Source organism: Rhinoderma darwinii, chromosome 3, assembly GCF_050947455.1.
Source record: "Rhinoderma darwinii isolate aRhiDar2 chromosome 3, aRhiDar2.hap1, whole genome shotgun sequence".
Classification (NCBI taxonomy): domain Eukaryota; kingdom Metazoa; phylum Chordata; class Amphibia; order Anura; family Rhinodermatidae; genus Rhinoderma; species Rhinoderma darwinii.
The window spans coordinates 320,767,498-320,785,218 of record NC_134689.1 but is presented as its reverse complement, the minus strand read 5'-3'; the positions used below and the strand labels follow the sequence as shown (position 1 = coordinate 320,785,218).

General features: G+C 42.5%; 1 protein-coding gene across 2 annotated transcripts in view; it reads right to left on the bottom strand.

Moving 5' to 3' along the window:
* CERS3 (ceramide synthase 3) overlaps positions 1 to 17,721 on the bottom strand; it is a 91,645-nt gene that overhangs the window by 56,940 nt on the left and 16,984 nt on the right. For both annotated transcript variants that reach the window (XM_075858253.1, XM_075858252.1), the window contains exon 2: positions 917 to 1,093. In XM_075858253.1, coding sequence (XP_075714368.1) covers positions 917 to 1,092 — 176 coding nt within the window. In that variant the 5' untranslated portion in view covers position 1,093. The remainder of the gene's footprint in view (positions 1 to 916; positions 1,094 to 17,721) is intronic.

Sequence of the window (17,721 nt, the reverse complement as noted above, 5' to 3'; positions counted from 1 at the left end):
ACAGTGTGTGTATGTATAGATTATGTATGTACAGTGTGTATATTGTGTATGTATAGATTATGAATGTACAATGTATGTATCGTATATGTATAGATAATATATATGTACAATGTGTATGTATGGATAAAATATATATATATATATATATATATATATATATATATATATATATATAGTACAGTATGTGTAGATAATGTAGAGTGTGTACAGCATATGTATAGATTATAAGGTATGTACAGACAATAATGTATATGTACAGTGTATTGTGTATATATAGATAATGTATATGTAAGTGTATTGTGTATATATAGAGAATGTATGTAAGTGTATTGTGTATATATAGATAATGTATATGTAAGTGTATTGTGTATATATAATGTATATGTAAGTGTATTGTGTATGTATAGATAATGTTTATGTACTGTATAGTGTATGTAAATATAATGTAGTGAATGTATATGTACAGTATGCATGTATTGTGTATGTATAGATAATAATGTATGTACAGTATGTGTATTGTGTGTATAGATCATTTACATATACATTATTGTGTGTTGTGTATGTAGTGATGAAAACTAGCGTGTGAAAAGGAAAGAAGCGGTGTTTTGGAGCAGCCAATGAGGTAGCTGCTTTCATTTTCCAAAAAATGAGAGATGGAATATGACTGGTCGCTACGGGCAACTGCCCCTCTGCACTAGTTTTGATAAGTGGCGCTAGGAGTGTATATAAAGTGTGTCATACAATGTGTGTTGTGTGTTCGTGTATATAGCGCGATCACACAGGATGTTGTGACCAAGTAACAAGTGTGTATGTGTCTATGTGTACGGTGCACACAGTGCTGTGGGGTGGGACGGTTGAAGTCTGTAGTGTCGGGAGGAGGGGGTGTCTGTCTTCATGGAGGAAGCTGGTAACTTACCTCTCAAAGCCATATCTGAACAGCATGAAGAGCAGGGCGAGCGGGAGGGTGATGAGGAGCTGGGACGAGGACGCCGAGCCGGTCCCTTCACTGTTCTGAAAGTCATCCCAAGTGTAATTACACGGCAGCCAGATCCTGTCCCACCAGAACCAGTTACTCAGGGTCTTCAGCACCATCCTGGAGGGGTGAGAGACGGCGGCACAGGGTTAGGCACAGCAGAGAGAAGAGGGTGGCACTATACAACTACGAGACGAGTCCTGTGACTGGCACACTGCGCTGCTGCTCAAAGGGGAAGTGATTCATTCTGCTGCTGCCGCTGGGACGTGTTCTCTCTTTCCCCCTCTCTTCACTTCTCTGCTGATTTTTTTTTTTTTTTTTTTTTTAAATATTACTTCCAGCTTTATAAAGTGGAAAAGACAGGGCCAGTCCCGGCGCGGACACAGTGGGATGGCACAAACTGTATGGGTAGTCAGAAACCTATAAATCTCCAGGTGATGTGGAGTTTCAACCCCCAACATGTGGTCATGCTGGGAGTTGTAGTAGTATTACACATTCACCGCTCAATATTGCTGGGACCACTGCTGTATCTGCATTCACCACAACTTTCATGGCACATTCAAGCTGCCCTGTAGGTGCCAGGATAAATGAGGTTATCACTACAGCTGTGCCACCAGACAGACAGGCGGGTACATCGACCACTCTCCCACAGCAACTATTACATACACATGAGTTATAGGCCAGTTGAAATACAGGGGGGGGGGGGCATATTTATTAATACTGGTGTACCACCAACGGTCGTTGTACCCATAGACTTTATTGGACAAACTTCTGCTAAAAGGCTTTCATTTTGCCAGGATACGTCGACCCCACAGCCCAAACTGTATTAAACACCAACCTAGTGAACGGCTTTTTCCAATACTTGGTTCTGTCATAATTCGACTAATCATAAGAAATCTTCATAGCGCATAGGTGACATATGCGCCTTCTAGGGATGTCCTCCGCCTTTCACACAGTCGACCACTCCCTCCGGTTACAAATTCTCTTGTCCCTTGGCATCACAGACTGGGTCCTCTCCTGGATCTGCTCATAACTCACCAGCCGTACATGCAGGGTCTCCCACTCCACCCACTCTTCTCTGTCCAGGGACCCTTGCTCTTCTCCATTTATACCTTTGGCCTAGGAGAGCTCACAAACGCCATGGCTTTCAACACCACTTTTAGGCCGCAGACACACAAATTTACCTCTCTGCTATTCTTGTCTATCAGTTATCTCCTTTACTTTCCACTTCCAAAAACTTAACACAGAGAAAACAGAAATCATCATCTTTCCCTCATCTCACTCAACCGCCTTACCAGAACGACCAATCACAGTAAGGGTATGTTCACACGCCCTATTTATGGACGTAATTCAGGTGTTTTACGCCTCAAATTACGCCCGAAAAAACAACTCCAAACATCTGCCCATTCAATTCAATGGGTCTTACGGTGTTCTGTACAGACAGGCTTTTTTTTACGCGCCGCTGTCACTTCTTGGGACGTAATTGGAGCAGTTTTTCATTGACTCCATTGAAAAACTGCTCCAATTACGTCCGTAATGGACGCCACGAAAAACGCTCCGTAATTTCAGACGAATTTGGCGTTGCCGTGTAAACATACCCTTAATGGCGCCGCACTTTACCCCAGTCTCACAAGTCCACTGCCTCGTGATAATATTTGATTGAGTCCTCCTCTACAATCCACACATGCAGACCCTTACCACCTCCCACTGTTACCATCGCAAAAATATTTTTCAAATCTGCGTTTTCCTCAATTCTGAGTCAACAAAAATGCTTGTTCATGCCATCATCTACGGTCTAGACTTCAGCAAAATTCTTCTCTGTGGCCTCCAATCTGAAATTCTTACATCCCTCCAATCCATCCTAATTCTGCTGCCTAGATAATCTACCTCTCCCCTAATTCCTCTACTCCTTCCCCCCTCTGCCAGTCCCTTAACGGACTACATCGTGACATGTCGGAAGTTTTGATCGGTAGGGGTCTGAGCACTGAGACCCCCTACGATCATTAAAACAAAGCGGCAGAAGTGCACGGGTGAGAGCTGAGCCGCGTAGTTTCTGATCACCTTTTCTCGGAAAGCCGAGCAGTTGGTGTTGGTGCATAGACTTTTCATTGAGTCTGTACACCGTTACCTCGGCTTTCCAAGAAAAGCCGATCAGAAACCAACCGTCTCAGCGCTCACCCGAGCACTTCTGCCGCTTCGTTTTAGCGATCAGTGTGGGTCTCCTTACTTTAACCCCCACATGATTCTGACATGTCACTGTGACATGTCACATTTTTTGTACATTTAGTTACCCTTTAACCTGGACAAACAAGGCTGTCCCCAATATACATCTCTGCCCTAATCTCCAGATACCTCCTCACACAATCTCTGGTCCTCAAAAGACCACCTACTTTGCGCTCTTGTCTGCTCCTCACATAATTGCCTTTAAAATTTCTCCCATGCATCCCCCATACCCTGGAAATCGCTACTCCAACACAGGAGACTCTCTCCCACCATCTAAACCTTCAGAAGCAACCTGAAAACCCACCTCTACCGAAAAAGTACAGTCTTCAATAACCCCGTCTCCACTACACGACCTGATGAACAGCTTCTTCTCTCACCTACTGTCTCCTACCCTTGTAGATTGTAAGCCGTTTTGGGCAGGACCTTCCCTCCTGTTCCAGTCATCACTCGTGTTTATTGTTCTTTTTTTTATTGTCTCAGGTTATGTTCTGTATTTCCTATGTACAGCAACCTAGAAGTAATGCTTTAAAATACATTGACACCTTTTTAAGACGACCACCCAAAATTGCATTGAAAAGTGGTGTTCAAGTGGGGTGGTCTTAAAGAAGATGCGCTGTATGCACAGTACGGTAAATGGTGGAACTAAAAACCTGTCACAGGTAATTTGGTCTGGCTAAAGAGGTGGTCTTTTGGAGAGGTTTCATTGTAAATAAAAATAATAATGTATGGGGCACCTTTGTGAAAATAGTACACAAAAAAAATGTACCATAATTTTCCCTCTTTAAATTCGTAAATAATTTTTATTTTTTTTTACACAATTCCTACTCTTCTTTTTTACAATCAGAGCAATAAGTAACTAGGACACCATGTAACCTTAAAATCGGACCCATTTATACTGTATTATCTTTGTTTAGATTATAAGAAATGTATGATTAAATAAATCCAGTACCAGGACTTCTAGGTTTCCAGCCGGGAAATGAACAGCGATCGGGGATGACAGGGACATATGGTTACTAGGAATCCAGTCCTCTTGAATACCCGCTATACATTGTTTTGGTGTATAGAGGACAGCAATTATATGTAATCTTGAGTTAGGGTATGTTCACACGCTTACTAAAAAAAAAAGTCTGAAAATACAGAGCTGTTTTCAAGGGAAGACAGCTCCTGATTTTCAACTGAATACACGTCACGTCCTGGCTGGAGGTAATGTATATTCATTTTTAGGACACTGCAGTAGCGTTATAGTGTGTGTGTTATAGTGTGTATGTGCTGTGTAAATGAATGGAGAGAAGTGTATGACGCTGATTGGTCAGCGTCATACACTTCTCTCCACAACGCCCACTTGGACATATAGTAAAACACGCCCAGTTGTCCATTGAGAAACTCATTAGCATAAAGCTAATATAGGTCATAACTCCGTCAAAAATGATCGTTTTTCTAAATAAAAAACACTGCTGTAATCTACATTACAGCACCGATCACATCATGTACAATATAGGCCACTTATAATGTGGTGACAGGGCCTCTTTAAAGGGGTTGTGTAGGGGATAAATGTATAATCACTGGGACACCCACCGATCACTAGAACAGGGTTTCCAACCCTGATCTTCCTCACTGCACAATCACATTGAGGTTTTTTAACCCCTACCCGCGCGAGGACGTAACTGTGCGTCGTTGCGGGAGGTTACTTCCCGCACGACGACGTACAGTTACTGAGTTTTTCCCGGTGCACACTGTCGGTGACAGTGTGCACCGGGAACCGGGAGGTCAGCTGTCGCCAATAGCTGACACTCCACTCTTGCCGACCAGCGGTCCTTTGCCTCTGATTTCAGCGAATTAACCCCTTAAATTCGGCGTTCGGTTGAAATCGCCAAATTTTGGGTGTTTCTAACATATCAGCAGACCCCGGTCCGAAATCGCGGGGTTTGCCGATAGTTAGTATGGCAAACGGAAGCCAATCAATGGCTTCCGTGTCTGCCATGGACGGAAGGCCCTCAGGACCAACCTTCGGCTGGTCCTGATAGTGACTTCCTGTCACTCTGACAGGAAGCGTGTCGTTCCCGATGCACACTGTCGGCGACAAGGTGTGCATCGGGAACTTGGAGATCAGCTGTCCCCGACAGCTGACACTCCAGTGTTGCCGATCAGCGGCTCATCGCCGCTGATTTTGGCAATTAACCCGTTACATGAGAGGCTCGATTGCGATCTCCGCATGTAGCGGGTTTGTAGCGCATCAGCAGCCCCCATGCAATCGTGGGGGCTTCTGATGCTTGTGATGGCACCCGGGAGCCAGACAACAGCCCCCGGGTCTGCCATGTATGTCAGCCTATGAGGATCAGCCTCTGCTGATCCTCGTAGACCAACTGTCAGAGAGACTGTGACGTCACACTGACAGTTGGAATACGTTACACTACCTAGGTAGTGTAATGTATTCTAGCAGTGATCAGAGCTGCAGGTCAAAAAAATAAAGTGTAAAAAGTAAAAAAAAGTTAATAAAAATGTTTTGTAAAAGTGTAAAAATAAGTTTTTGTTTTCCTATAATAAGTCATTTATTATAGCTAAAAAAAAAAAGTACACATATTTGGTATCACCGTGTTCGTAACGACCCAAACTATGAAACTATAATGTTAATTTTTCCGCACGGTGAACGCCTCAAACAAAATAAACGGAAAACTATGTCAGCGTCGCTATTTTTTGATCACCACCCCTCCCAAGATATAGAATAAAAAGTGATCATAAAGTCGCATTTACCCCAAAATAGTACCACTAAAAACTACAACCCGTCCCGCAAAAAACAAGACCTCCCACAGCTTTTTTGACGAAAAAATAAAAAAGTTACGGCTCAGAATAGAGTCTCAGAAAATATATTATTTTATAGAAACGTAATTTTATTGTGCAAACACTGCAAAACGTAAAAAAAACTATACACATGGCATCGCCGTAATCGTACCGACCCGCAGAATAAAGTAAAACGTAATGTATTGCGCACGGTGAACGCTGTAAGAAATAAAGAATTTAAAGCGCCAAAATCGTTGTTTTTTGGTCACCTTAGCTCTAAAAAAGATCCTGTGGGGTCAAAATGCTCACTATACCCCTAGAAAAATTACTCGAGGGGTGTAGTTTCCAAAATAGGGTCACTTTTGGGGGGTTTCCACTGTTTTGGTCCCTCCGGGGCGTTGCAAACCCGACACGGCACTGAAAACCAATCCAGCAAAATCTGCGCTCCAAAAGGCGCTCCTTCCCTCCTGAGCCTTGCTGTGGGTCCAAACATCAGTTTATGACCACATATGGGGTATTGCCGTAATCGGGGGAAATTGCTTTACAAATATTGGGGTGCTTTTTCTCCTTTATTCCTTGTAAAAATGAAAACATTCTATGTTTCCACAGAAAAATAGGTGATTTTCATCTTCACAGACTAATTCCACTAAATTCTGAAAAAAAACTGTGGGGTCAAAATGCTAACTATACCCCTAGAAAAATGCCTTGAGGGGTGTTTTCCAAAATGGGGTCACTTTTGGGGGGTTTCGACTGTTTAGGTATCACAAGACCTCCTCAAACCTGACATGGTGCCTAAAATATATTTCTAAAAAAAAGGAGGCCCCAAAATCCTCTAAGTGCTCCTTTGCTTCTGAGGCCGATGCTTCAGTCCATTAGGACACTAGGGCCACATGTTGGATATTTCTAAAATCTGCAGAATCTGGGCAATAAATATTGAGTTGCGTTTCTCTGGTAAAACCTTCTGTGTTACAGATTTTTTTTTATTACAAATGAATTTCGGCAAAAAAAATGAAATTTGTAAATTTCACCTCTGCTTTGCCTTAATTCCTGTGAAACGCCTAAAGCGTTCAAATACTTTCTGAATGTGGTTTTGAATACCTTGAGGGTTTCAGTTTTCAAAATGGGGTGATTTATGGGGACTTTCTAATATAGAAGGCCCTTAAAAACCACTTCAGAACTGAACTGGTCCCTGAAAAAATGGGCTATTGAAATTTTCTTGAAAATATGAGAAATTGCTGCTAAAGTTCTAAGCCTTGTAATGTCCTAGAAAAATAAAAGTATGTGGAAAAAAATGATGCAAACATAAAGTAGGCATATGGGGGATGTTAACTAGTAACTATTTTGTGTGGTATTACTATCTGTTTTACAAGCAAACACATTTAAATTTAGAAAAATGGTAACTTTTCTAAAATTTGAAGTTTTTCACAAATAAATATTGAATTTATCGACCAAATTTTTTCAGAATCGCTTGGATAGGTAAAAGCGTTCGAGTTATTACCACAAAGTGACACATGTCAGATTTGAAAAAATCATCTGTGTCCACAAGGCCAAAACAGGCTGTGTCCTAAAGGGGTTAATGGCGTGCTGGTCGCGCATGTACGCTGCCACTCCACTTCCACTGTTGATAAACATTTGTGGAAAAACCCCTTTACATAAACCGGCATTGATCCCTTTCCCTATAATTATCTTCCATTTTTTGCATATATTGGGTATACCAGTTTCCACCCACACAAACATACTGGAATCCTTTGAAATTGGCCCAAGTGTGTATGTGATATCTAGGGCAATCAGACTGGGAGACCCATGGAGGTTAGTGTATTAATTGGAATATATCCTATATAAAAAGAGTATACATGCTATATACATAAAGTAAAATACATTAAAATGGGTATTCCGGTTACAACAAGTTATCACCTATCAGCTCAGAGTTAGGGTATGTGCACACGAGGAGTTACTTTTACGTTTGAAATGACAGACTGTTTTCAGGAGAAAACAGCTGCCTCGTTTCAGACGTAAAAGCTCCTCGCATTATGCGAGGCGTCTTTGACGCTCGTAAATCTTGAGCTGCTCTTCATTGATTTCAATGAAGAACGGCTGAAATTACGTTGCAAAGAAGTGTCCTGCACTTCTTTGCCGAGGCAGTCAATTTACGCGTCGTCGTTTGACAGCTGTCAAACGATGACGCGTAAATGACAGGTCGTCTGCACAGTACGTCGGCAAACCCATTCAAATGAATGGGCAGATGTTTGCCAACGTATTGTAGCCCTATTTTCAGACGTAAAACGAGGCATAATACGCCTCGTTTACGTCTGAAAATAGGTCGTGTGAACCCAGCCTTAGGCAGTTTGTCACTGCCATACACTTTGAATGTACTAAGACATACGCTCTACCGCCGCTCCATTCCACACCTCCTGGCAAATGGTCTTGTGGCGGGGGGTAAAGAGGAACACTGGACCTTCTTCATTTTTACCGCACAGTGAACAAGAATTGCTGGGTTTTTTTCATTCCACCCCATAAAATAATTTTAAAAAGGTTTTCAATACATTAGGTACATTATGGTGGTATAAAAAAAATACAACTCATCCTGCAAAAAACAAACCCTCATACGCCTATGTCGACGAAAAAACAAAAAGTTATGGCCCTTGGAAGGTGGGAAGGCAAAAAATAAAAATCCTTTGGCAGGAATGGGTTAATAGTCTAGTTTCTCTTGTCCCTGAAAAAAAAATAGAACTACTTGTACAATAGCATTACATCTTCTGTAGGTCCTGACTGAACATAATGTCAGACTAGCACAGCGGTTTTGGCAACAAATGAGTGGAGGAGAAGCTATGCGGGCCTGCTAATGGCAAGACTCCAATTCACCCACCCCTTGTAGTGTCACAGCAAATGGGAAGTGCTCATTATCGTGTAAAAATGCAGCGTGGTCACGATACCAGAATTTGGACTTCGATACGGATACTTCATGTAGTATTGCGATAGTCTATACCAAACCGGTACTTTGCCAACAGTAATAAAAATAAAAAAAAGTCCTTCCATTTTCTGAGGTGAGGCACGAGGTTTGATGAATTTTCGACCTCCATGTGCCTCACATTAATAGTAATTAACCTCATCATGTCTTATTTTAATGTCTATTGTTTGTTTTTTTTATTTAACCATTTTATTTAAATTATTATTTTTTTAAACTTTAACGTACTGGCATATATCTATATACTAATAGTACACAGGCTGTTAGGACAGACCTAAGTATGCCCTAACAGGAAATATGGTCAGACAGCCCTGGGGTCTTCAATGGACCCTGGGCTGTCTGCCCATATATAGTATGTCCCTCAATCGCATCACAGGGATTCCCTGTGACGCGATCCAGAGGGCATCCCCCTCTTCTCATTTACCCCTTGAATGCTGCAGTCAGCTTTGAGAGCAGCATTCAAGGGAATAGCGGCGGAGTGGAGAGGTTTCTATGATCTCCGCCGTTACATCGGTGTCGGGGGTGTGTAATACAGCCATTCCCCCTGCTCCTGACAAGTGTGCGTGCGCCGGCTGCAAGGGCTGATGTGGCTGACGCTGCACTAATGAGCGGCGGTGCGGGCACTGAAGACAGGACATGGGGATGTTTTGTAGTGTGCCTGCCATGTTCTGTCTTCAGTGCCAGCAATTATTAGTGCAGCGCTGGTCGCATCACATCAGGATGACCGCGCGCGCACTTGTCAGGACTCAAGAGTGGGGCAATAGCTGTGTTACACAGCCGCAGCCCCGCCCTAACAACATTCATGTGTTACTATACTTAGCAGCTTCGTATCAAAATACATGAATTAGCGGTATCGAACCGTTTGAGGGTGCATGGTATAGAAATTTCAATGCATCATGCAATCCTAATCGCATGTAGCGGCAGTATTCTACTGCTGACCTTAACTCTTTAGTAATGGCTCTGTTGCAACAACCTTAGCTCACTAATCTGTTACATGGTTACTTTACATTCTGTAAACCAGTTACATGATTTGTGAAAGGTTCAGAAGTTCATTGAGTTCACCCTTTACAATTTTAAGGGGCGAGGCGGCAATGGAATTAGTGATGCTCCACCTTTAACCCCTTCTGGGCACAGCCTGTTTTGGCCTTAAAGAGAACCTTTCACCTGCACACATACATGTTCAGCTGAGTGCAACATGTCATGGGTAGGCTGTACAAACCCGGTCTTACTATACATTTTATTCCCATCTTTCACCATTCTTTAGATTTTGGTGCAGTTATATTTGGCACCCGATATTTAAATAACCCCCTGAACGGTCAATGGGGCGTGTAATTGGCGGGTGTCCAATCGTCTTGGGACAACGTCACAGCAACAGCTGGAGAGGAGAGCGTGTGTGCAGCTCTGCTGCCGCCACCACGGAACAAGAGAAGAAGAATGTGAGAGATCACACGGTCTTGTTCAGCTTGTCTGCCGAGTGCTGAAGAGTGGGAGCGCGCACACATGCTCTCCTCTCTCGAGCACTTGCTGTGAAACTGTCCGTAGCGAATTGGACAGTGTCACACTGATAGTAACACGCCCCCTTGCGCCATTTACACGCCCCATTGACAGTTCAGGGGTTATTTAAATATCGGGAGCCAAATATATCGGCACCGATATCTATATAACCGAGGAGGATAGGAAAAAAATGCAAAGTGCCCCAGGATTTGTATGATTGAAGGAACAGGGGAAGTAGGAAAAGTAGTGTGTTTCATTAATGTAAAAAATAAAAAATACTTTATTATTAAATTGTTATTAAAAACAATGTTGGATGTAAATTACGTTGCGCCAAAGTCCCCTAAATTGGCACAATATGACAAATTATGTCTAGATCGAATTGCCCAGGATTTGGGCAATTACATGCTGCACATGTTTGGGCAGGTAAAAGGCTTTCTTTAAAGACCAAGCCAATTTTTTCAAATCGGACCTGTGCCACTATGTGGTAATAACTTGGGAATGCTTTTATCTATCCTAACGATTCGGAGATTGTTTACTTGTGACATATTGTACTTTGTTAGTGAAGGATTTAGCGACCAAAAAATTTAATATTTATTTGTGAAAAACAACAAAATGTAGAGAAAATTTCAAAAAATTTGCGCTTTTCTATATTTTAATGTTTCTGCTTGTTCACAGATAGTAATCCCACACAATAGTTACTTTTTCACATATCCCATTCGTCTACTTTATGTTGGCAGTTTGTTTGAAACGTTCTTGTCTTTTTCCAAGACGTTACAAGGCTTAGAACTTTAGCAGCAATTTCTCACATATTCAAGAAAATTTAAAAATGCTATTTTTTTCAGGGACCAGTTCAGTTGTGAAGTGGCTTTGAGGGGCCTATACAATACAAACCCCCATAAATCACGCGATTTTAAAACTGCACCCCTCAAAGTATTAAAAACAGCATTAAGAAAGTTTCTTAACCCTTTAAGCGTTTCACAAAAAAGAAAGCAAAGTTGGGGTGAAATTTACTAATTTAATTATTCTTTGCAGAAATTCATATTTAATCTTTTTTCTGCAACAGAGTTTTACCAGAGAAATGCAACTCAATATTTATTGCCCAGATTCTTCAGATTTTAGAAATATCCCACATATGGCCCTAGTGTGCTTATGGACTGAAACACAGGCCTCAGAAGCACCTAGAGGATGTCGGGGCATCTTTTTTATTAGAATATATTTTAGGCACCATGTCCGGTTTGAAGAGGTCTTGTGGGGCCAAAACAGTGGAAACACTCCCAAAAAAAAACATCATTTGGAAAACTACACCCCTCAAGGAATTTATCAAGGGGCATAGTGAGTATTTTGACCCCACATGTTTTTTTGCTGAATTTAGCGGAATGAGGGCGAGAAAATGAAAATCTATGTTTTTTTTGCTAATCAATTTTTACACGGCATAAAGGACAAAAAAACAACCCAACATTTGAAAAAAAAGTTACCCCATTTGGGAAACTACACCCTTGAAGGCATTTATCTAGGGGTATAGGGAGCATTTTGACCCCACAGTTTTTTTGCCGAATTTAGTGGAATTAGGCCATGATATTGAAAAGCTACATTTTCAATTTTTACAAGGACTAAAAACAACGAAAGAGAAAAAGGACCCCAACATTTGAAAAGCAATTTCTGCCGATTACGGCAATACCCTATAAGTGGTCGTAAACCGCTGTTTTGACACATTGCATGGCTCAAAAGGGAAGGAGCATCATTGGAGCTCAAATTTAGCTGGAATGGTTTTCAGGTGCCATGTCACATTTCAAAAGCCCCTGCGGGGCCAAAACATTGGGAGCCCCCTAAAAGTGACCCCCATTTGGGAAACTACACACCTTAAGGAATCTATCTAGTGGTATAGTCAGAATTTAGACTCCATAGGTTTTTTGCAGAATTTCTTGGAATTAGGCTGTAAAAATTGATATCACATTTTTTCCACTAAAGAGTAGCATTTTTTGATATTCACAAGGTATAAAGGAAAAAAGCCGCCCAACATTTGTATAGCAGTTTCTGCCGAGTACGGCAATACCCCACATGTGGTCATAACCTGCTATTTGGACACACAGCAAGGCTCTAAAAGGAAGATTTTACAAAATTAGTTTTCGGACACCATGTGGCATTGAGCCAAGGTACTAGTACATTGGAAAGCCCCGTAAAATGACCCCATTTTGGAAACTACATCCCAGAAGAAATTTATCTAGAGGTATTGTGAGTATTTTGACCCCGCAAGTGTTTTGCAATATGTTGTGCCCAGCTTGTGCCACACACCCCATACATTTCTTAAGTGGGTTCTCCAAAGTACAGTAACACCCCATATGCGGTCATAAACTGCTGTTCGGGCACATTGTCAGGCTTAGAAGCACCGTCATTTGGCTTTTGGAGCGTAGATTTTGCTTGGTAGTAGTTTGGTTTGGGGTTTTACTGGTATTTCAGCTTATAATATGGGGGCATATGTAATCTGGGCCGAGTACATCAGGGTACACGTTAGCTGGGCAGGGTACATCAGGGTACACGTTAGCTGGGCAGAGTACATCAGGGTACACGTTAGCTGGGCAGAGTACATCAGGGTACACGTAAGCTGGGCAGAGTACATCAGGGTACACGTAAGCTGGGCAGAGTACATCAGGGTACACGTAAGCTGGGCAGAGTACACGTAAGCTGGGCAGAGTACATCAGGGTACACGTAAGCTGGGCAGAGTACATCAGGGTACACGTAAGCTGGGCAGAGTACATCAGGGTACATGTAGGGCTGAGCGATTAATGTAATTAATTTGCCCTGAAGGACTTTCACGATTCTGTTTAACAGAATCGTAGAATCGATTCTTTAGTAGCACCGTCGCGCTGTGCTGCAGGTGGAAGCTCCGCCTAGTCACTGCCTGGTTTGCTCCATTCTGTCTCTGCTTCCCCGCAGGGAAGCAGAGACTCCTAGTACATAGCTACACCCCGCTGTAGATAGCACCCGCTTGCAGATCGAACCACCACCACCCCTTTTTCCTTACAGATCGCACTACAAACCCCTCCTTGTCTATCGCCCCCCAAAACCCCCTTTTATAGCTTATAGATCGCGCCGTGTAGATAGCACCCCCCCCCCTTGTATCTTATAGATTGCGCCGCTTTAGCTTCCACTAGGAGCTGAATCCCTGGCCAAAGTGTCCGCAACCTCTGGCCGGGGATTCAGCTGCTAGTGGCAACTACAGCGGCGCGATCTACAAAGAAGGGGGGGTGGTGCTGCAATTTATAAGGGAGTGTAGCACTATGTCACTACACGTGGGCCCTGTGGCACTGTCACTACACGTGGGCCCTGTGGCACTGTCACTACACGTGGGCCCTGTGACACCATCTTCCCCGACAAATTAAATCCATCCTTTTTTTAACGGCCATGAAAGACGGACTGGAAATAGTTGAGAATTTGGAGACACTGATGCGAAATGGACATGAAAAACTGACCATTGATCAGTTTTTAATGGTAGTTTTTTTTTCACGGTCGTGTGATTGTAGCCTGAATGACTGATGCCAGGAGTTCCGTTCACATGGAATGTGACATCCGGCTGACACATGGACTATTTTTCACAGTCCAATCACGATCGTGTGAATCCGGCAATGTCGTAGACCGGCTGAGGTGGTGACGAGTAGAGAGGGATGTTAGTGCACGCAGTGCCTCATTGATTAGATTCCGGTTAACCTGTTCGCTGCCAGGGAACACAGACGTTATAATCAATTAGATAGACATTTTTCCAATTGTACTTATGATAAAGTAAAGTATTTGCAGAGGTTAAAAGTAGTGAAGTTACTTACAATAATTATAGCAATATATGTTAAAAAGTTATTTTTTTATATAAAAGAAAATGTATTAAATTATCTCTTGGTGTTACGGTTAAACAAAAACTAAAAAAACGGGGATTCAAATCGAAAAACGGCCAAAGTGTTGAAAAAAAAACCTATTTTAGTTTTGGGCAAAATCGCCCAGCTCTAGGTATATGTAAGCTGGGCGAAGTACATCAGGGTATATATAAGCTGGGCGTAGTGCATCAGGGCATAATAGGATGATGTAATTATTCTGGTGAATGAATAATAAAGTTAATAATCCATGGATTGGTGTGTTAGGGTATGTGCACACGAGAACTGGCTTTTACGTCTGAAAAGGAGAAAACAGCTGCATCGTTTCAGACGTAAACTCCTCCTCGCATTATGCGAGGCGTCTTTGACGGCCGAACATTTGAGCTGTTATTCATTGAATTCAATGAAAAACGGCTCAAATTACGTTTCAAAGAAGTGTCCTGCACTTCTTTGCCGAGGCAGTCATTTTACGCGTCGTCGTTTGACAGCTGTCAAACGACGACGCGTAAATGACAGGTCGTCGGCACAGTACGTCGGCAAACCCATTCAAATGAATGGGCAGATGTTTGCCGACGTATTGTAGCCCTATTTTCAGATTTAAAACGAGGAATAATACGCCTCGTTTACGTCTGAAAATAGGTCGTGTGAACCCAACCTTACGCTTTGAACCAATCCTTAATACACAGGCCTGGCTTTTTGGGTAATGTACAAAATATCTTTGCTACAGTATTGCCTAATTTTTGACTTCTTCACTGGCACAAGGCCCTAAAGTGTCCTCATCTCTGCTGCATCTACAGGGTCCACCTGTGGGGGTCTAGCAAATGATGTGGTGGGTTTTTTATTTAAAAACTACTGGACCTAAAAAATGTGTCATAACATGTTATTTTTCCGTTGACGGAGCTGTGTGAGAGCTTGCTTTTTGTGGAATGAGCTGTAATTTTTATTGGTTGTATTTTGACGTACATATAATTTTTTTTTTTATCACTATTCAATTTTTTGGGGGACGGGGAAACCAAAAAGCAGCACTTCTAGCACGATTTTGTTTCTGCTTTTTTTAGGGTATGTTCACACAGCTTATTCTCTGCCATTTTTCGGGCCGTAAACGGCTGAAAAATCGGAAGCAGAACGCCTCCAAATATCTGCTCATTCATTGCAATGGAAAAAGCGCTGTTCCGACGGCTGTTTTTCACTTTTTCAGACGTTTTTGTAGATGTTTTTCCATAGACACTATAGAAAAACGGGTCCAAAAACGGCCGTAAAAAACGCTGTGAAAAACGCGAGTGGCTTAAAAAAACATCTGAAAATCAGGAGCGGTTTTCTCTTGAAAACAGCTCCGTATTTTCAGAGGTTTCTGAGTTTGCACATGAACATACTCTTACAGTGTTCACTGTGCAGTATAAATAACATGTTAACTTTATTCTGTGGGTCGATACGATTACAGCGATAACAAATTTATAGTGTGTTTTTTTACGTTTTACTACTTTCCCACAATAAAAATACTATTTTCTAAAAAAAAATATCATGTTTTAGTGTCGCCATTTTCTGACAGCCATAACTTTATTTTTCAGTTGATATCGCTGTGAGAGGGCTTGTTTTTTGCGTGACAAACTGTAGTGTTTGGGGGTACCATTTTGGAGTACTCAGAACTTTTTGATCACGTTTTATTAAAAAAAAATTCTGAGACAAGGTGACCAAAAAAACCAAAAACGGTCATTGTTTTTTAAATTGAATATTTTTACAGTGTTCACCGTGCAGTAAAGATAGTGATATTTTTATTATTCAGGCCGTTCCGAACGTGGCGATACCCATTATGTATAGTCTTTTTAATGTTTTCTTTTTCAATTATAAAAAGGACTTTATCAGGTAAACAGAGCGATTGTTTTTATTACCTAAAACTTTATTTACATTATAACATTTAAAAATAAATAAATAATATCTTACACTTACTAGGGGACTTTAAGATCTGATCTTCTGATCCCCTGTACAATACACTGCACTACGTTTGTAGTGCACTGTATTGTAACTGTCATTTTTCACTTGACAGTTAGCCTATTAGGTCCTGCCTTGGGTGGGACCTAATAGGCTTCTGTACCTGGCCAACCAGGAAGCAGTTGCTAGGCTTCCTGGTTGCCATAGCAACCATGGGCACCCACGATCTCTCGCCGGGGGGGGGGGCGGTGGGGTACAGAGGGAGCCCCCTCCCTCTGTCAACCACTTTAATGCGGCAGATGCAATTGACCGCTGCATTGAAGGGGTTAAACGGCGGTAACTGCGACCACTGCCATTGCAGCGGGATGTCGGCTGTATATTACGGCTGACACCCGCTGAAGATGATGCGAGCACAGCTCCTGTGCTCGCTTCATCTACAGGACGGGTCTAGTACGTCAGATTGTGGTAAGTTTCTTGCAATGCCCATGTACCAGACCCGTCATTTTTCGGGAAGGGGTTAAAGATTATCAGTCAGCAGCTTTGAGGCCTCAAAATTGCTGACAGAGCGATATAAAGAAGGGGGAGGGCATCGTAAACATAAGTTTTTGTCTAGGTCATGCAAGTTGCATGACCAAAAATTGCACTGAATCAGGAGACCGATAGAGCAGAAGGGCGGGGCTAGCAGCATGCATCTCCTGCAGCGCCATAGAAAATGAATGGAGCAGCAGGGGCATACGCGACCTGTCGCTCCATTCATTCGGAGCAACGGGACCCTCGTGATCGGTGGGGTCCCAGCCATCGGACCCCCACTGATCAGCATGTTAACACCCATCCTGTGGTTGGGGGTTTAAAGTTGAATCTGGAGACAACCCCTTTAAATCTCTTTGACACTGTTCAGAAAATTCTATCAATAAATATCTGACAAGAGTCGAAGCATAGGGTCATGGATTTGTATGACAGTGTGGTTAAAATTTAAGATTTTCAACAAGTTTTGGAACAGTGCCAAAGGTTTTTAAGCATTCTATCGAGCCCTTTTGTTCTGGAAAGCCATGTTTGTGGGAGATTACAGACAATACCGATGTGTTCTTCTCCCACTCATTCATTCCCCCTTTAAATTCTACTCTCCGATTTAGGTTGTAATGGCATCCATCAGATTCTCCTGAGCAGGGACGTAACTATTAAAGACTGGGCCCCATAGCAAACTTTTGAGAGGGCCTCCCTCCCCTGGGTGCCATACAACCCCCCCTTGTAGATCGTGCCTCCCTGTAGATTCTGCCACACAGCGCCCCCCGTAGATAGCGCCATGCGGCCCCCCTGTAGATCGCGCCATACAGCCCCCCCCCCTCTATATAACACCATTCAGCCCCAACGCCCCCCCCCCCCCCCCCACAAAAAAAAAAAAAGAAGCTTGTAGCCTATGGGTTGTCCCACAAAACACATGTATCCCCTATCCACAGGCGCTCCATTCATTTCTACGTAGCTGCTGGACACAGACCCC